The sequence below is a fragment of the Carica papaya genome, chromosome 2 (genome assembly GCF_054855325.1).
Source record: "Carica papaya isolate Zhongbai chromosome 2, ASM5485532v1, whole genome shotgun sequence".
NCBI classification, from domain to species: Eukaryota; Viridiplantae; Streptophyta; class Magnoliopsida; order Brassicales; family Caricaceae; genus Carica; species Carica papaya.
The window spans coordinates 10,983,923-11,004,002 of record NC_142310.1 but is presented as its reverse complement, the minus strand read 5'-3'; the positions used below and the strand labels follow the sequence as shown (position 1 = coordinate 11,004,002).

The 20,080-nt window shown below is 34.7% G+C and overlaps 3 protein-coding genes across 6 annotated transcripts; 2 read left to right on the top strand and 1 right to left on the bottom strand.

Annotated features, from left to right (window-relative positions):
• Positions 1 to 544: 544 nt before the first annotated feature.
• LOC110815576 (GroES-like zinc-binding alcohol dehydrogenase family protein) lies at positions 545 to 8,409 on the top strand. Of its 2 annotated transcripts, XR_002539858.2 has the most exons (9): positions 545 to 975; positions 1,489 to 1,624; positions 3,200 to 3,269; positions 3,424 to 3,517; positions 4,890 to 5,103; positions 6,153 to 6,294; positions 6,520 to 6,690; positions 7,821 to 8,064; positions 8,142 to 8,409. XR_002539858.2 is itself a non-coding variant. In XM_022043408.2 (8 exons), exons 1-8 carry the CDS (start codon positions 672 to 674, stop codon positions 8,010 to 8,012), a joined length of 1,323 nt encoding a protein of 440 aa, XP_021899100.1. In that variant the 5' UTR covers positions 545 to 671; the 3' UTR covers positions 8,013 to 8,409. The 2 variants fall into 2 exon arrangements, 1 of the variants encoding a protein (XP_021899100.1); XM_022043408.2 differs by having other exon boundaries at positions 7,821 to 8,409.
• Positions 8,410 to 9,801: 1,392 nt separating this feature from the next.
• Positions 9,802 to 12,948, top strand: SCPL51 (serine carboxypeptidase-like 51). Of its 3 annotated transcripts, XM_022043415.2 has the most exons (13): positions 9,803 to 9,988; positions 10,119 to 10,213; positions 10,415 to 10,522; positions 10,627 to 10,867; positions 10,970 to 11,013; positions 11,123 to 11,190; positions 11,287 to 11,392; positions 11,616 to 11,785; positions 11,867 to 11,936; positions 12,029 to 12,079; positions 12,221 to 12,273; positions 12,389 to 12,521; positions 12,626 to 12,948. In XM_022043415.2, the coding sequence occupies exons 1-13, from the start codon at positions 9,859 to 9,861 to the stop codon at positions 12,698 to 12,700; spliced, it is 1,344 nt and encodes a 447-aa protein (XP_021899107.1). In that variant the 5' UTR covers positions 9,803 to 9,858; the 3' UTR covers positions 12,701 to 12,948. The 3 variants fall into 3 exon arrangements, 1 of the variants encoding a protein (XP_021899107.1); XR_015816966.1 differs by lacking the exon at positions 12,221 to 12,273 and having other exon boundaries at positions 9,802 to 9,988; XR_015816965.1 differs by lacking the exons at positions 12,221 to 12,273; positions 12,626 to 12,948 and having other exon boundaries at positions 9,802 to 9,988; positions 12,029 to 12,199; positions 12,389 to 12,524.
• A 268-nt stretch (positions 12,949 to 13,216) lies between these two features.
• On the bottom strand, positions 13,217 to 19,844 carry LOC110815550 (Ring/U-Box superfamily protein). The gene is made up of 8 exons (XM_088213296.1): positions 19,685 to 19,844; positions 17,675 to 18,788; positions 16,981 to 17,099; positions 15,203 to 16,099; positions 14,810 to 15,113; positions 14,237 to 14,402; positions 13,725 to 13,830; positions 13,217 to 13,614 (listed from the first exon to the last, which is right to left on the bottom strand). Exons 2-8 carry the CDS (start codon positions 18,500 to 18,502, stop codon positions 13,497 to 13,499), a joined length of 2,538 nt encoding a protein of 845 aa, XP_088069422.1. The 5' UTR covers positions 18,503 to 18,788; positions 19,685 to 19,844; the 3' UTR covers positions 13,217 to 13,496.
• Positions 19,845 to 20,080: the final 236 nt, after the last annotated feature.

Genomic DNA, 20,080 nt, shown 5'->3' with positions numbered 1-20,080 from the left:
GTTATTGTTTGGAGACCATGAAGTTATCATTTCTTTTGCATATTAATAGTTTTGTGCTACTTCTTTTATTCTTATTCTAGCAAAACGAAATAATAAATAAAATAAGAATAATTTAACATATATTTATCAAATTATATATTTTATAATAATTGATAAATAATAAAATAATAGAAAAGATGAAATAAAAAATAATTGAAGTTGTATCATATATTAAATTTATTTTTAGAATTATTATATTTTTATATGATAATTCTAAAAGTTTAATTATCGGTAGGTAAATAAAGAAAAAATTACAAAAATATTAAGAAAGCTTATGTTAAAAAAATCTGACTGTATTTTGATATTATACACAAGAATTTATTTATTTTTTTCACATTTTAAAATTTACTTACATAATATTATTATTATCATTATTGAGTCCTGCGTGTGAAATTCAAAACGCAGAGTTTTGGGCAGTCTGAATGAGACATGAGTTGGATGAGCTGGATGACACGTGGCTTGTTGTGATTATATTATATTCATTTGCCTCGTCAGCAATAAGCTCACACTTCCCCTCACGATTTTTTTGTTTTTTGTTCTCTCTCTCTGCGGATTTCCGAACAAGAAAAACAAAAAAAAAAAAAGACGAAGCAGATACTAGGTAGAGTTGGGAGCAAAATCACAACTGCGAAATGGCGTTTCCTAGTTTAATTCGAAGCCGTGCTTTCTGCAGGAAGTTCTTCTCCTCCAAAAAGCACAGCTCCTCCATATTTTGCTCTCTTGCATCTACATATCCGCATCACCTTGAAAATGGCAATTGTACTGATGAAAATATCAAGAGTCTCCCGAGCCAATCATTTTCATCAGCTGCATATCACGTCAGTTCGGGTGGGTTCATGCGGGGAGCTGTATTTTGGGAACCTAATAAGCCCCTCACCATCGAAGAATTCCATTTGCCTCGTCCCAAAGCCGGCGAAGTTCTCGTCAAAACCAAAGGCAATTATCTCTTTTCTTGTTCGTCTTTTGTTTTTTTAGCTAGGCATTTGGTCATTATTCAATGAAAATGCATAGAAAGTAACTGAGTTGTTTTTCCTGCGGATCGTGTTTTTGTTATCCATTGCAATTTTGACTATTGTTCGATTGTTAAATTTCGATGACACGATAATTTAAAAATGAAAAGAATGCTTTCGTTTTTGTCTCTATAAACCCTAAGGATCATCGGTTAAGTGCTTTTAGGAATAAAACGGTGCTGTGGCAGTAACGAAAATTGAATGTTCTATCTCAAAGAAAGAAAGAAGGAAAATTGAAGGCTGGATGCTTCGGTGTTGGTCTTGTTGTTGACTACTTTTTGCGTCACCAAAAATTTGACGTTCTTAACTTACACCATAATCCCCTTATGAAGTTCTAAATTTATATCACTGTATTTTTTTTGCTGAAATTTGCTGTGGCTTTACTAGGCAATGTTCCGATGTATTATGCAAAACTCTGATTTTGTACTGGGTAGTGCAGCCTGCGGCGTGTGCCATTCAGATCTCCATGTGATAAAAGGAGAGATTCCATTTGCCAGTCCTTGTGTTGTGGGGCATGAGATCACTGGGGAAGTTGTTGAACACGGACCTCTCACAGATGGCAAAATCATAGAAAGGTCATTTTTTTTTTGAAATAAATAGAAAGGTCATTTTAACCTGTGTTCTTATTTTTTTTCTTATCCTATAATCAAGATTGTCGCTAATTCCATTAGCTATTTTTTGGACCATTTGGAAGAGGAAAAGAGAGTTTTGAGGGCAGTACATCTTCTGCTAGAAACAGAGTCCACTGGTTTCAGATCTTGAGCATTTTGTTTAATGGTCATTCCCTCTCATTTTGGGAGGATCTAGAAACCCTTATTAATTCTTTGGTTTGTATGAATACTTTGTAATTGCTATTGTTTTGGGTAGCCTCTGGGTACCATTTTATTTATATATTAAAACTTTTCCCCATAAGAAAAAAAAAAGAGAAACTGTATCCAGATCTTTCATGGAATTGTAACTTATTAGGCTCAAACTCTCTCCTCTTAAATTTGGGCTTGTCAAAATCAACATTAACAACCTCGGTTTGCAATCTTTTTCGTAACATGAATTCCTATTGAGTGGCTCTTGCTCCCTCTCCAAAGAAGCACCACTACCATCATCAAACTTGAGACTCATGTTGTCTGGAAAGTAGAATGTCCCTTCCAAGTGCCTCCTATATCCTAATTCGCTAAGAGTTTTTAACCCAAGGAGTGGAACAACTCCTCTCTTGGTCATTTTAGACCACCATGGTCCTGGTCTAAACAACAACTTTTTTTTTCCTCATCTGGTATTGATGTCACTTTCTTGATCTGTGTTGTCTGAACTCTCTACTTCTTTCAATGCATTGAAGCCGATGGGATGGTTCATCTTCATCAATTTTCTTAAACTTCATATATGTTATATCAACAGTGCAAGTAACAATGTGGCATTGGGAGAGTCGTGCAGGAGCGGAGTTCTGAGCATGAGAGGGAATACCATAGTATCTAGCTTTTTATAGTGAGTTTTGATTTTCCTGTCTCATGGAGTAGTCTAGACTTATAAATCATAGCTACTGAAATTAAATTAATCTCTTCTGTGATAAACTTGATTTGAATATTAAGTGTTATCCTCTATTAAAATCTTTATAACTGACCAAACTAAGTAAATTCTTGGTTTTTTCATTTTTTTTTCTTCCGTTGCTTGTTTATTTAACCTCATATAATAGTTGTTTATAATTCTTTCGGGCTGTTGTCATCGTTGCTAACTAGTTTACCATTTTTTCGGCTAATCTACTGTGCGTTCTGCATTCATATTCCATGTCATATATATATAAAGAATTGGGGCACCTGTGTCTAAGTTTTGGACTTCTCTAAGCCATACCAAGTGTTTTAAGCTCAGGGAGATCAGTGACTCAAATGTTAAGATACAGTTTGCTACATCCAAGCCTGATCAACATTGTCCAGGGCTTTAGCCCAGATGGTCGGGTCTTGGTCTCCTTTATAAGGAGGTTCAGATTCTAATCCTGCTTTTAGCAGTTTACACTAACCGAAAACAATTCTTTCTTTTCTTGTGTTTACATTTTATTTTCTTTCTTCATGTGTTATCATTGTATCATTCATTATAAAGTTACTTCAATGATGAAGAGACTGGTAAATAATTGGGCTAATCTAATTTTCTTTCTCATATTTCAGATTTCCGGTTGGATCTCGTGTCGTTGGAGCTTTCATCATGCCTTGTGGAAACTGTTCATATTGTTCAAAGGTGGTGTTAGCAGACTGGTCCAAGAGGCTATGCCTGCACTTTTGTTATTAATCTCTCTAGTTGCCATTACTAGCTGGTCTAATAGTTTGATATATACAGTTCATCAATGGAAGTATTTACAACCTGATATGATAAGTCTCATATTGAAAAACAGGGCCATGATGATTTATGTGAAGATTTCTTTGCTTATAATCGAGCGAAAGGAACTCTTTATGATGGTGAAACTCGCTTATTCCTGCACAGCAATGGTAAGCATTTATTGTCATCATAATATGCTTTAGCTCTTGTCCCTTATCTCATTTTCATTTTACCATATTGTGGTTTAGGATATGAAGCTTAACCTCCCTGGCTATCATTTCATTTCTCCCTCATATTTGACTTTTGAGCCCTGAAATTTAAAAGAGCAGGCTCAGTTTTTTCCTTTGTGATCGAGGTTGAATGGTAGTTATGACAATACTGATATTTCTTTCTTGGGGTTTCAGTGGTTGTTTGTGGGGTGTGTTACTCTAGAAACTTATATTGAGTTGAGTTTTACCTCTACCAAAACAATTGGTTGGATGCCTTTGGCTACCTTTTATGAATGGAACAAGAAAAAACAGATGAGTATTTGGAAGACTAAAAAGAATCATTTATTCTATTATAGATTAGTAGACAAATTGGCATTTTTTTAGTTAGAAGGATGGTGTCATGATGAAGAAAATTTTATAGACATGTAGTTTTTGTCTGGCTCTTTTGTCCTTCGGAGGTATCTCTTTGGTGCTTTTTGATATATCTTTTTGGTTGATCAGAACAAATACATGCAACTTATGTTCTGTACTTCAGTACTTGGATTTGGCAATGTACATTACCCTTTACTTGATAATCGGTATCTGTTACATCAAATATTTGCAGGGTGTAACACCTAATTTTTACTATTTTATACCCTATGAGATACTTTTTTGATAGCACGTCATTTCCCAAAGAATCATACAAAACTATGACTGTAGCTTGTGTCAAAGGACAATCTAAATAGCTTTAAACATCCTACAAGTAATATTTTGTATGCCCCGTCTTTTCAAATGTCTTAGTTCATTTTTCAGTTTAAGTGCTCTAATGAACAACAGCTAGTGATTGTAGACTTTCAAGTAATGTTGTATGTAATTTATGGATGTATTTAACAAGGAAGTAAAGCTTGTTAAGCTTTTTCTATCCTACTGTGCTTGGTAAAGATTTAGTAAGTGTGGGCACAAGAAATTCTTGGACTGGAACACTGCTCATTTTTAACTTCTCATACTACCATGAATTGTCTTTATTTTACATGGTAGGACATTGCAGTGACACTCTCTCTCTCTCTCTCTGTGTCCATAGCTATTTACAGTGCACCCATGAAAGGACTGAACCTTAACTGATATTTCACCACCACTTACATGGGGAAAGGAACTGTCAATTTTTTGCTTCTCATTTAGTTGGTTGCATTCACTTTTTTGAATCAATTAGTTTACTAAATTTCACCTGATCTCTCTCTCTCTCTCATGTTTACTCTTTCTCGTGCTCTTATTCATGCAAGTGCATTGCACTCATGTTTGATAACTTGTGCCATATGGGGATTTTAATATATTGCTTATATGCTATATTATGTAGGAAAACCAGTATTCATGTATAGCATGGGGGGCCTTGCTGAGTACTGTGTGATCCCAGCACATGGATTGGCCATTTTACCAAACTCCCTGCCATACACAGAATCTGCAGTTTTAGGATGCGCGGTGTTCACTGCTTATGGTGCTATGGCCCATGCGGCTGAGGTGCATCCAGGGGATTCTGTTGCTGTTATTGGAATTGGGGGTGTTGGCTCAAGGTAAATAATGGTCACTATTCTAATGTTGGAAGCTCAAAAAATCAATTTACCAGTTTCTTCAAACCTAGCACGTGCTCTGATTTCATGGCATAATTTCTCCCACTTGTAAAAGAATTGAAATTTTTTTTTATCATCTGAAACTATTTTAACCAATAGCAGCTGGTATATAATGAAAACTTATATGTATTTTGGACCTATAGAAATAAGTTTAAACTGTCATGGAATTAGGCATAAACATGAAATATTCTCCTAGTCGACTGTGAAATGTGGCTATGATAAGGCATGTCTCTCCTAGTGATGCTACTGTAATCTATCTTTCAATTTAGTGTAATGGATTGAGAGTTTCCCACATCGCCCTACTGTCAGTATTGACATAGGAACCATATTATATTTAGATTCTTCGGATAGTTAGCAACTCAACAAAGTGCATCATGGTTTTCTCTTTATCTCCCCATCTAGGAGAAACAGAATTGAGAAGCGCTTCTCTAATCATAAACTGATATCTCCTCTAAATACTAGAGGACCATAGAGATCTTGGATGAGCTGTTAGCTTCACTTGATAAGAACCCTTGGTTAAGATCGTTACAGTAACATCTTAGAAGAGGATTATAGGGATCCTCTGTTTAGATATTAGCATCACATGATGAAACACCCCTTGTTTAAGATGGTAAAAATAATATTTCTTCCGGATGATTAGTTAGGAATTCAAATAAAGAGAATTCAGAGTTGATTGAAAGCATTGTCAACATAACTTTTTCTATTTTAAGCAAATACATTTCCATAATATCCCTTTTTAGCTTTTGGTCAGTATAATTGTTGGTATGTATCTATTAATGGGATCCATATTTGAAGTGGATCCACACAACCTGATGTTATTCAACTTCATGGAAGCCTCAAGAGATTTTGAGGAAATATTTACAAACTTCTTGACTTGGGACATTATGCTCTATCTTTTTCTAAATGTTACGGGCAGACAGGAGCTACCTATTTGAGACTTAATTTTTATTGGATTCCCTCTAATATGATCGTGACTTGATCAAATGGTTCAGTTGTTTGCAGATAGCAAAAGCATTTGGTGCTTCTGATATAATTGCAGTGGATGTTCAAGATGAAAAACTTCAGAAGGCTAAGACTTTTGGTGCAACTCACACTGTAAATGCAATTCAAGAAGATGCTGTGGAAAAGATTAGAGTGTGCACTTTTTCCCTTGCTTTGGTTTTTGATAGATACAACTCAAATAAATTACTAATGTTGATAGCCATCTTTTACAGGGAAAAGCACCATTGCCAAATTTATTCACATGTTTCATTTAATCTTGCTCGTCTGAGAAAAGAAGAGGGACACAGCTGCATTTATTCCTTATTTTTCATTTTTCTTTTATTGGAACTTATCTCTATAATTTACTTGTTTGGGTAGGAAATAACTGGGGGAAGGGGTGTTGATATTGCTGTAGAAGCCTTGGGAAGACCACAAACATTTTTGCAGTGCATACAAAGTGTAAAAGATGGCGGAAAAGCTGTTATGATTGGACTTGCGCAATCTGGTGCTGTTGGGGAGGTAGATATAAACCGTCTTGTTCGTAGAAAGGTTAGTAGTCAATGTTTAATAAGAAGACGATAACCATAAATTATATGAATGAAAAATGTTGACATGCATTTGTGTTCTTCATTTTATTACTCCTAGAAATGGGTGTTATTTTAATCTTATTGATATATAACACGTTAATACCCTGATATTATTGATATAGGTGTGATTGAATCCTAGACATGATTACGTTGACAGATGCCTACTGATTTATATTTACCACACTGACTCTTCTTCAAAATTAATCGTTCTTTTCAGGTTCTTTTTGTGTATGTGACATGTTATGATTTGATAGAAAAGAAAAGAGAATTGAATGTTTTGAGGGAGAGGTAAAAGAGTTGAAAATGATCTAACCTTAGTGTAATTTATCCAAATAAGAATGGTAAGCAAAAAGAACATTTCAGGAGCACAGGTCAGAAATATTTAAAAAGAAAGTAGCTTACTTAGAGAGTTTTCAAGGTGCAATAATTGGTGGCACTCTTGTTGCTTTGTCACTGTTTAAATATCGTACTTCTCTAGGTCTACTGCTATTGTCCGGAAGGGTTAGACATTTTTGTCATTGTGAATGCCCTGGTGTCATGAGCCAGTTGTCTCGGAAAGTGCCTAGTTTTATTTTAACAGTTAAGATAGGAATCCATGTCTCTATCTAGCTGCTTGTGGAATATTTTATTTCTCTAGTTCTATTACTATTGTCCACAGAGGTCACACGCTCGTCTTTGGGATGCTCATTTGTCAGGACTCAGGAGCCAGGTTTGTCATGAGAGATGAGATGTATTTTAATAGCTATTTATTAAAAAAAATGTATTTTAATAGCTATGGCGTACAGAGGGTACTCAGATCACTTTTAAGTCATTTCTTGCGTTTCTCATTTATTCTTGAATTAAGCCATTCAGATATCATTGTTCCAAGTTCTAGTTGGGTTTTAGGTTGCTTTAGGTTTTCTGACTGATCCCTGGATAGAGTCATGTTTGGATTTTGATTGGGTTGTTGGTAATCCACTCATGCGTTCTTCGGTTTGGTAATTGTACTTTGTTATTTTGTAACTATGGTCCTAATGGTTGACACTTGCTGACCATATTTCGTTATCACCATGATTATTCTGAGGTGTGCCTGCCGTAAATTCCATCATGCAGATAAAAGTCATTGGGTCATATGGAGGAAGGGCAAGGCAGGATCTTCCTAAGTTGGTTAAGTTGGCAGAAACAGGTATATTCAATCTTACCAATGCTGTTACAAGAAAATACAACTTTGAGGAGGCAGGCAAAGCATACCAGGATCTGAACCAGGGAAGCATCATCAGTAGAGCTGTTGTTGAAATAATGTAGCCCTTCCTTACTCCGAGCAGCTGTCATATTCTGGCCACATTTGAAATAAAAGGTACATATCTGACTCAATCTGGAGTCTGTAAGGTAAAACAACAATCCTACTTGAGTTATTGTGTTAATACTTTGCAGTAAATGTGATGCTACGATACTTGGTTGTGCGGCAAGCCAAATTTGCCAACATTAAACACTATACTGGTCTACGCTTGTGATATTGATCAGGGTTTGATCTGGGCTACCCTGCAACCATCTACGACTTTCTCTGTAAATTTTGTTCTCACTAGACCTGTGCATTATGTTCTAATGTTGAATGGCAGTTATTGCTTGGCAGTTCCTTTGTCATGATCTAGATTTCATCTTACAATATGCAGTTGCAGAATAAAGGCTATTGATTTTGTGATTTGCTAATGATCTATGATTCCTGTTTAGACTATTAATGACCAACTTCCAACCTTATCCATGGAAAGGACATTGAAATTCAGATCAAGAAATGACAATAAATAACAACAGAGACTTGTGGTGATGATTTGATGTAAAATGTTTAAGAATATGAAGAAGAAGAAGAAGCATAGTGTAGCGGGGGTAGAGTTGATCTTCTTTCTAGTGTGTGTGACTATAAATATACATACATATATACATACATACTCGAGTACAGGTTTTCTTTTTTTGAAATTTTATGAAAGTGTACATGGATGGCTCTGATTTTTAAGTTGCCTGGAGGGTATATTTGGAATCAAGAGGCTAATTTGTAGAATTTATGAACTAATGAAAAGTATTGTAGATTAAATTATAAATAAAAAACAATGAGAACTAAATTATGAAAAAATTAATTTGTTTTCTAAAATATAAATATTTCATTTTATCATATATGTATATATATATGTATATAAACATTGAAGGCATTCGGAATGGAGAAAAAGAGAACAAGAGTGTGAGAGTCAGTTAGCTTAAGAAGATTGCAATCAATTTTTATATATATAAAAAAAGGAGGGAGATGTCCTTTTTTCTCACGCCAAGCATCTAATACACTCTTTGACTTTCCTGCACGCAATCTTCTCTCTCATTTATTATTATTTTTAATCTTTTTTAACTAGTTCAAATATTGATTTACTGTAATTAATTTTAAAACATATCCGTCTAAAATAATAAATTTGGAAAAATTAAGAATTATATTATATAATTATCAGATTTAAAAAATATAAATAGTAGTTATATATAGTAAAATAAAACTTAAATTTGTTTTTTTTTTCAATTGGACTGATAATCTTTATATTTTTTTAAAACTAATCTGATTACTCCCTCTATTTTTCTTTTTAATTTCTTAATGACGGAAGAGTGGAAAAAAGGTAAGTAGCTTCCTCTTCAGAAGCCAAAATTCAAAGTCATAAAAAATTATTTCTATAAAATGTAACTGTTGTTTAAATTTAATAATAACAAAAGATGAAATTACCATAACTCGCTTGATTCATCACCCGTTAAAGGGTTTTTGGAAATCAAATCTGGTTTTTTATATCTGTTAGGATAATTAATAATATTATTTTACCACCAAGTTTGTAGGTGTTTAGTGTCCAAGTGAAGGAATGATTATATAGTTTTGAAACGCATAAATTTTTGTAGATATTAAGGATTTTCTGAAATGGATTAAGATAATATTCTCTAATTAATTAATATTTTTTGATATTATCTACATAAGAGAAGGCAAATCTAACGACATAAATGCGTGAATAGCTTAAAAAGCAAAAAAAAAAAAAAAATATATATATATATATATATACATATATGTGTGTATGTATATATAGAAAAAGGTTATTTATTAGGAGGGGAGGGAGAGAGATTGGTGTTTGGTGGAATGGAAAAGTTGGGTATTGTAGTTTTGGTTTGTACTCTGGTGTTGGCTCATCATCTTGTTAATGGAGCTTTCACACAGAGAAGATCTGAAGATGGTTCAGAAGAATGGGGATATGTTCAAGTTAGACCCAGTAAGATCAATATTCTCTCCTCCTTATTCTTCGTATTCTTCTTCTTTTTTTCTTTTTTTAAAAATTAAATTTTACTTTAAAGAAGAAAAATGAAAAATATGAATCTAATGGGTTATATATATATGTACAGAAGCACACATGTTCTGGTGGCTGTATAGGAGTCCATACAGAATTGAAAATCCCTCCAAGCCATGGCCTATTGTTCTCTGGTTGCAGGGTGGACCGGTGAGATACTTACATTCTATTTGATTCAAATCTCTTATATTTGTATTCCTTATGTAAATATAGTTACTTGGTAAAGAAGTTATTATTCAACTTTTATTACAGTCGTATTGTATTCTCGTTTTAATTCCATAGAATTTGAGTTCCAATCAAACTCAATGCCCGAGAAACATTTTGATAAATTTTTGGGAATCAAACAAACAGGGTGCTTCTGGGGTTGGGATTGGAAATTTTGAAGAAATTGGTCCATTAGATACTTATTTGAATCCAAGAAATTCAACATGGCTCCTCAAAGCTGATCTCTTGTTTGTGGTATGTTTTAAATTTTACAGGTGGGTTTAGTTTAATTCAAAATTTTCATTCATCGAATGTAACTTGATTACATATCCTGTACATATACATGTATGTGTATATAGGATAATCCAGTGGGTACAGGATACAGTTTTGTGGAGGATTTACAGTTGATACCCAAAACTGATGAAGAGGCAGCCATTGATTTAACCACATTGTTGAAAGAGTTATTTAATAGAAACCAAACTCTTCAGAAGTCTCCTGTTTATATAATAGCAGAATCATATGGTGGTAGATTTGGAGTAACTCTTGCATTATCTGCTCTCAAAGCCATTGAAGCTGGCAAATTAAAACTCAAATTAGGAGGTAATATTTATTTATATTTATTAGTTACTTGTGCTTTTATTACATAATTATATATTTTGTTTGAATTTTCAAGTGTTTGATGATGTATATGTATATATGTAGGAGTTGGGCTGGGAAATAGTTGGATATCCCCAGAAGATTATGTGGTAATTAGTATATATATATATATATATATTTTTTTTTAAAAAATTTATTTTATTGGGTCAATAATAAATTATATATACAATCATATTTTTTTGAGAAATAATATTGCAGTTTGCATGGGGACCTCTTTTGAAGGATGTTTCCAGGCTTGACAATACTGGGTTTCAGAAATCTAACAGGTTTAAATTCATTAAGAACATTTTTTATTTTTTTGGTTCAGAAATCTTTTTTGTGGGAAATAATATAATTAATAATTAATTTTTGGGAATTATCAGCATTGCAAAAAAGATTAAAGAGCAAATTGCAAATGGTGAATATAGTGCTGCAACAGATTCATGGTCTGAGCTTGAGACTCTCATTAGCTATAGAAGCAATAAAGTGGTAATTATATTTATTATCTTCTCTCTACATATATATATATATATATATATTATATTAAGTTTGAAGAACAACTAAGTAGATCCCTCAAAATTTTAAAGATCTAAACAATTAAAAAAATTTATTAAAAAATCTCATAAACCCCAGATGCTCATATACTTGAAAAATAAATAATTGGCAAACACATCATGTGTTGATTATGAATAGTAAAAAAAAAAAAATGCAGGATTTTTATAATTTCTTGTTGGATTCCGGGATGGATCCCGTAGCCACAATGAGGCAATACTCGACGTATCTGAGCTCGTTGAGAACTCCCGGAGGCGGTACCGGAGACCTTGATACCTTGATGAATGGTCCGGTTAAGAAAAAGCTCAAGATTATACCAAAAGATGTCACGTGAGTTACTTACATTGTCTGTTTTCTTTCTTTCTTTTCTTTCCTTTCAAGTAAGGTAATGAAATGAAATCTGTGTATCAGATGGGGGGGGCAATCGGATGATGTTTTTAGTGCATTTCAAGGTGATTTTATGAGACCAAGGATTAACGAGGTAATTTTCACTCTTCTTACATACATACATACATACATTTATATACGTATGTATATTCACTGCATGAATTTGGTTTACTGCAAAATTTCCAGGTTGATGAGCTTCTTGCTAAGGGAATTAATGTCACCATATATAGTGGGCAAGTAAGGCTTTTTTCACTTTTTACTGGTTTTATGAAACTGTGGTATGACTCAAATCCGTAGTCAATCCTATTTACGTTAAGAACAGTCGACAATGGAATTCAGATATCTTCTTGACTAATCGTAAGTTTTTTCTTTTGATAGCTTGATATTATTTGTGCAACCAAGGGAACTGAAAGATGGCTTGAGAAGCTCAAGTACTGTTACAATACATACTGCACACACACACACATATATATATATATATTATTTTTTATTTTTGGTTTTGTTTTTAAATAAAATATAATAGCATGTGATGTTATAATATGACAGATGGGAAGGATTGCAGGAGTTTTTGACGATGGACAGAACTCCCATCTTATGTGAAAATGTGAGAGGAACAAGAGCTTTCACCGCTTCCTACAAGAATCTACACTTGTATTGGGTTCTTGGATCTGGCCATTTTGTAAGAACTTCCTCTCTTTTATACATATATATATATACATACACCTACACACACACACGTACGTACAGAGTATAGTGTAACGCAATATTCTTTGTCGTCTCCAGGTACCAGTAGATCAGCCCTGCGCTGCATTAAAAATGTTGGGTGAAATTACAGAGTCACCAGCTGCTGATTCTTAGGCAAAGATGTGACATTCTCCAGCTCACCCACCCACCAAACAATAAACTATTATTATTAATATGTTATCTTCTTCATTTATATTTTCTTTTCTTTTTTAATTTAAAAGTCCCTCCTCCACATCTTTATATTGCGTTGTGTTTTCAATTCATCCTTCATAAATGCTTACGCACATGTAAGCATTTGTAAAATAATACGCTGCACATGTTTGTCTATTTTCATTTAATACATTAATTTTTTTTATTAAAAATTCATTATCGCTTAAATACTCAAATAACCCCACATGGCTACTTGACTAATTTTCTTTTTTATATAAAAATCTTGTTATTCCCCTCTTCATCTTCCTCTTTTAACGCTATAAATTCACAGTTCTTCACCCCTTTTTTTTTTGTAAAACTTTGGAGATACTTATAACTTATATATATATATATTTTTATATTACTTATAATATTCAGTTGGAAAAAAATAATAATGATCGCTGATAAAAATAATTAAAAAGAGGGTCACGAAAAAGAAAATATTTTACAACTCAAACATTTTATTAAGACAAGATATTATATATTACAATGCAGACTGCCAAATTATAATCAAAGAAGGCTTGTGATTTCGATCAAGCAGTCAAATATGAATTACATTAAAATCTCAACATCCCAAAAGGTACTTTCCGACAAAAAAAAAGAGAGGTTCTGGGGTGGGGGAAGCAAACTGTTTGAGAATCTCTGTGTTGTTAACTCTTCCTTCTGTTTTCTAAAGAGAGAAGAGAAAAAAATAAAAAATAAAAATAAAACTCCATCATACTTATAAGATAGAATATGCTCGGATGACTTCAACTGCTGGTGCTCGACACATTGGACACTTCCCTCTACTTTGGACCAACTCATTTGCACATTTTGAACATGCACACATGTGTCCACATCTGTACAAACAACACCAGAACAGGAAAGTAAACAGCCTAGGATATGAACCTTAATTGGAAATACTTCGTCTAATATGGATTAATTCTATAGGCCCAAACAATCGTTTTACCTATATATTAGAGAGTCAATATTGGCCTCGCAACACATGCAGCAAATTCTCTTCCTAATGCAGTCCCATCTAGAGTCATCCTTCGGAAAACTATCTTCAGACAGCCCTAAAACAAAGCAAAGCATATAAGGACAGAACAAATAATCATAATAGATTATCCAACATATATGGATTTTCCATGTCATTAACCTTCAGCCATGAAACTAGTCATATTTGACAGTCTTTTAGAACAACAAAGTATTTTCCCACCCAGAGGAATATTTTTATTTTAAGTATAAATGTAATAAATAACAATATAATGGATCATATTCTCTCTCTTGCAACATATTATTAAGTGATATATATATATATATATTAAAAATGAAAAAGAAGATTATTATTTAAAATAGTGGATGGTTCTAGAATACTACTTGCCAATAAAATATGAGCTCTTTTTGCCAAAACAAATTCCCAAGAGAAGCTACTACTATTACATGTCAAATCAAGCATGGAGGAAGGAAGCCAGTGAATACCTTGTGAACCAGCAGAACGATTCAGAGCAGAAGAAACCTCTTGTTTTATTGATCGTTGCAACTCAAGTTGCATATCCATGCAGGCCTCCAGCATTCTCTGCATGTTATTCATCCTCTGCTGTAGCCTAGCCATGTCAATCCTCAGATCATTAATTATCTCCCACTCCTGCACCAAATCACCAACATAATTCAATATAAGTTTTATATATTTAATCCCAAAAGGAAGATTCTTTTTTTTTTTCAGAGAGAGTTGTACAAACGCAGAGTTGAAATAATGAGTGCAAAGATGTACTCATGCATTCTAATTCGTGGTTCTAGAAGTGGGGAAAAAAAAGTAAACAAAGAGGAATTGTTTCATAGCATGAGCATTCAAGGATCAAGTTTTGGAAGCTTCAACAAAAGCTTTCCAAGACTGTACTAAATATACCCGTGCATTAGCACAATGCAGAATAAATTAAAAATAAACGTTCCCTCTCTGGGAGAAACAACAAAAAAATTTATCTAGCAAAAGGAGTGGGCATTACAGTAATTATCGAGGAAATCAAAGCTACAAGAATCAGTTGAAGAACGCACAATACCAAACCGTTGATGCATGTCGTGTGGTGGCCACTGATCATGTCTTTGCTCATGGTCCCATAGGGATGGCACAGGAATTACTGAGGGTGATGGTACTCCAAGCAAATGATTTTCATCAACTCCTTCACCTTCGTTTTGGTTACCACTCTGCTGCTCCAGATCTTGGTCCACTCTGGCACCAGAAGATGTCTCGTGCAGCTCCCAGTCTAGGGAAGCATGATTTTGCCTTTCCACATATGATTGAATCAAATGGTTAAGACTCTCTCGGAAACCACTATGAAGAAGGCTAGTCACACGTCTCCTACAGCATAAGCACAGATTCTAGTTACAGAATTATCCAATGTAGGATTAAAAAAAAAAAAGGTTTTTAACAGCAATAATTTGTACTACCTGGTTAGGAGTTCTCTGAGTTCCGTGCTGTAACCATTATCCTCGTCAGGTAGATAAAATGGAACTGCCCTGCCAAGAGGAACTTCTTGATCAGAACGTTCTTCTAACCAATTTTGAAGACCATCAACATCATTCTCCAACTCAGGGGCTTCTTGCGGTTGATGCTGTTGACTATATTCAGTAGCCAACAATTGTTGGGACCACGAATTACTGGCATTTTCTTCCAGATTGTGATTCATATTTTCAGAAGTAGCTTCTCCCTGTTCTACAGATTCAATGGCAGTCCTTCGCAAGTCAATTTCTTCATTATAAACAGCACTCTCTAGCTGATTTGTGGTTTCAACCAGGTCACCTTCTAACATTTCTGAGATGACAATTAATTCTTGGATAGAACTTTCCTCAATAGTTTGCTGAGTCTGTTCATGTAATATTTCATCTGCTTCCTCTAGATGAGTAACATCTGCAGCTCCATTATCTAAAGTCTCTTGCAATGATTCATTCTCAGTATTCTCTATCGAGCGTTCACCCAAACTATCCTCTGCAGCTACGACCCTTTCTGAGAACTGAATGGTGGTTGACTGTTGCAACTCGCTGTTGCAGACTCTATTCTCAGGAACCTGTATGTGCCACTCTTCTACAGGGCCTGTGGCTTCTTGCCAACTGGTATATTGAATGATGTTATGTTCCAAATCAGCTTCATTATCCAATAACCCATGATTATTACTTTCTCCATTATTCTGTTCAGGTTGGTCAATAAGACCATTAGTTTCATGCGAACTATTTGTATGGTTTTTTTCATTTCTGTTATCATTAGTATCAGCATTGGATGAGGTATCAGAGTAACTGCTGCTTGTTTGGCTGCAAACTGAAGGGTCCTGTCTGGAAATAAATCCCTCTCTGATACCAAAGAGGAGTATGTAAACAAGTTACGAATGATGCCCTAGTAAATGTTAATAGGAAATAACTCTAACGTGTAGGCACTTAAACTAACAGAAAGAAGAATAACTTAAAGTGTAAACCCAAGTATTTGAGTATAAAAACAGATGCATGTTGTAGAGTTGTCTCCGTGATGGACAGCAGACAAGAAAATAAGAATATATTCAAAAGGGTGTTTGTGTTACTGAAAGAATGCATTTAAAGAACTTAGGTGCTGATTTAGAAAATTAGTTAAATGTTAAAAGTTCACCACTTGTTGAAAACAATATTTGAGCATGCAAATAAAAGAAGTGCCTGGGACTATGCCAAAGTCAAAGATGCTTATTTCTTTCCCAGCTTAAAGTTTATCATAAACACCTGGTAATCAGCCTGCTCATTAAATTATCAAACAAGTAGAATTGAGTGAGATACCTACTAGCTGCTTTTAAGCAAAAGCCAACACTCTAAGTTACATAACAGTATATTTCTCCTTTGGAATAGAATCTTTAGAATATGGCCATAAATTCTTATGCCATTTATCAGAGCATTACATATTAGGATCCAAAACAAAGCAAAGTTTCTAAATTGAATCTTGTCAGAACATATAAATGATAGATCTAGACCATTCTTACTAGCATAAGCTTTGATAACTGACCATCCAACAAAATTATTTAAAATGGTATCGTGACAAAGGTTCTAGGATCAACCAATTCTGTGAAGTAAATGGGCAAAAAACAAAAAGCTCCAAGGAAGAGCTAGAAAATCAACAATGTCATTGACTTCTAAAATAATCCATAGTTGGGATTCGAATTAGACGAGCATGACAATATCTTTGTTATAAATTGATATAAGGAACCAAGTACCTCAGATCAGATACAGTGTGCCTTTCCCTCAAAAATCCTAATTCACTGGCTGCAGATGATGCAGGTCTCTCAGCTTCACCGATTCTGTCATTCCACAAAAATCTTCCTCTAAGCAATGACTACAAATCAAAGTGAATAAGATTTATGAATAAGTTTAAAATCCCGGCAAAAAAAAATAATAATAATGATCCATTCATCCAAGCACCTACATAACCAAGATACAGAAGAATCAAAGCACATGATCACAAAGGTAAAAAAAATAAAAATAAAAATAAAATCACGATAATTGATTTACAAAACAATAAAAGGGAAAAAAATCCTTGGTTACTGTCCGTTGCAAGAAAGTTCTAATGCATAAAACAAATGAACAAATATATCAAAATAGTTAATTAACCTATAAAAAACTGAAAAAGGAGGACCTAACATCTCTAAGCATCAATAATATAGTTAAGTGCCCTTTCAACTCATCAACCATTTCACAAGAGTCACAATCAAACAAGATTCAAACGCATAAATGCAAACTGGTTAAGAAGAAAAAGCTAATGTCAATTATATCTACATTATTGCCGTGATTGCCATGAATGCTCCCCAATTATACAAACTGCAGACAAAGCTTAGGGGTAAACAGGTGTGCTGCAAATCTTTTGGCACAACAATGGATATAGTCCATATAGAGATCAGTAATGATCGAAACCTGGATGCGGTTGCGATGAGCAAATTTTGATACGGCACGGTGCTCCAACAAGCCTTGAAGCTCTCTTTGCCTTTCCCTCTCAGCCTTTTTGACCATATCAAGCAGCGCCTGTCTGCCACATAATCGGCGGATACTCCTCCTCTCAGTTCGCTCTCCATTCTGGATATCAATTACTCCATCGAGAACTCGCTCAATTTGACCAGTAATTTCAGCAGACTGTTCATCCCGTGTTTCACCACGAGAACGTCTTTGCTGACTATTCATCTGCACCCACTGCCTTATAATTCTCACTCTCCCCTGCTCAGTTTCACCAAGCCATTCTGACCTTGAATTGTTGTTGCCACGTGAAAGAGTAGATGTACGTTCTCTCACGCTGCTGTTCATCCATTCCCGAAAAATTTGTCTCACCCTTTCCCTTTCAGTTTCTCCCAAATCTAAAGACTGCTCAGAGTGAAAATTACCTGAACTTTCACTTGCCTGTGATCCAACACGACTTGGAGTTGGGGACCATTGACCAAACTCATTCTCACCAACACCTAAATCATCCAAAACACCACCATATTCACTGCCATGATTGTCAGGAACATCTTCCCTAGAGAAATCAGATGTCAATTCTTCACTCCTTTGTGGAAGTAATCCTACACTAACCCTCTCTTGGCCAGGACTCACCACATGCTCATCCTCAAACTCCCGCCACATCTGCAGAAGTGGGGATGTCCTGGTGCTTGATCTTCCATCATTCTCTTGCTGTCTCGATGCTCGAGATCGAGACTCCCTAAGGAAAGAAGAATCAAGAACAGAAACATTTTGCAGACCAGCAATAGCCATCGGTCAGGACCAGTGATCAAGTCTTTCAACCCATCTTGTTAACATGCATGAAAAAATGCATCAAAGATGCTACCAGACAGATTATTTCAGAAGATCAAATCATCTGAGATAGTAGACATTCCTGATGATAAAAGATCAGAACATTTGAGAGAGTTGATACCCCAATGTTCATCATCATCTTCATCACCTTCATGGTAATGATACTCAATCGTCGAAGTTAGGCAGCATCAGATGAAATCATCTAGAACCCCACTGAGTGCATGAGTTATTGATCCTTTTGCTTTTGCTGCATTAATTTGAAAGTCAAATAATTTCCAATACCTCAGACCACATGATATATAAACACTTGAACAAAATTAACTTTCTATAATTTGATACCTCAAAAAAAAAAGATTTATAGACTAGTGAGTTGAAATCCAATGCACCAAGTCCAAGGCTTCAAATTCAAACAAGTCTTAGTACTAAGTTTGGCAAGAAGGGAACAAATAAATTAAACTCTCCAATTCCATAAATCATCCAATTCCAGAGTCCCATAATCTTGAACAGGATAAATTGACCTTGACCAAAATGAGCCTAATAGCAGCATTTACAAACAAACCAATTTATCAACAATTGGTTGTTGAGTAAATGCAGGAAGAGAAAAAGAAAAATATATCAAAATTTGGAATCTTTAATTTCACAGCACTTAGAGACCCGAACTGCAACATTCTCCAACCAAATTGGCATAAAATAACACTTCAAGAAAGTGGAATTAATCATCTCGAAAGAAAATGCAAAATAAGATATTAAGGCTCTGTTTGTTACATATAAATATTCGAGTTCTTATTTTCTAAATTATATATATTTCATTCACAAAATCATATAGCTATGCGTAAACACATATACTAATTTAGAAAATAGAAACTAAGAAATACTTCATCTACCAAACGGAGCCTAAAGACTTCAACCTGCCATTCGCTTCCTCATCTTTCTCACCAACCAAACAATCGCAAAAGAAAGGCAAACAGCATGATAAATCCACAGTAAAATTATGAAATCACCCCGGAAGAGAAAAATAAAACTGGGAAAAATCTATAGCAACGGGTTAAATAGCTGAAATCATTTGGGAAAAAATCAAAAACAGGTTCCCTCCATTAGAAAAGTCCGACAAATTCAAACTGAACGATCAAAATACAAAGGTACCTGCAAAAATTCTGGCTTGATTTCGGAGTAAAGGAAATGAAACCCTAATAAACAGCCTTGTCGAGATGAGAGAAGGATATGAAGAAGAAAAAACCAGAAGGAAGAGACGAGATTTATTTAGGAAGAAAATAACAAATGGGACCTCGGACATGGAACTTTGCCGTCACACTAACGTCTAAATATCCGAAAAGTAACCACGACACGTGTCATGGATTCCTGCATTCCGGTTCGTTTACGAAAGTCTCCAGATCGTAAATTTAACGGGAAGCTGCCCGAGTCAGCACCTTGAATTTATTATGCTAAGCGGCGCGCCGTTTACCCCGCTGCTTGTCGTTTTGAGAGTTGTCAAAAGCAGACGGGAGTAAGTAGACGTCACGTGATACTCACGTGCAGCCA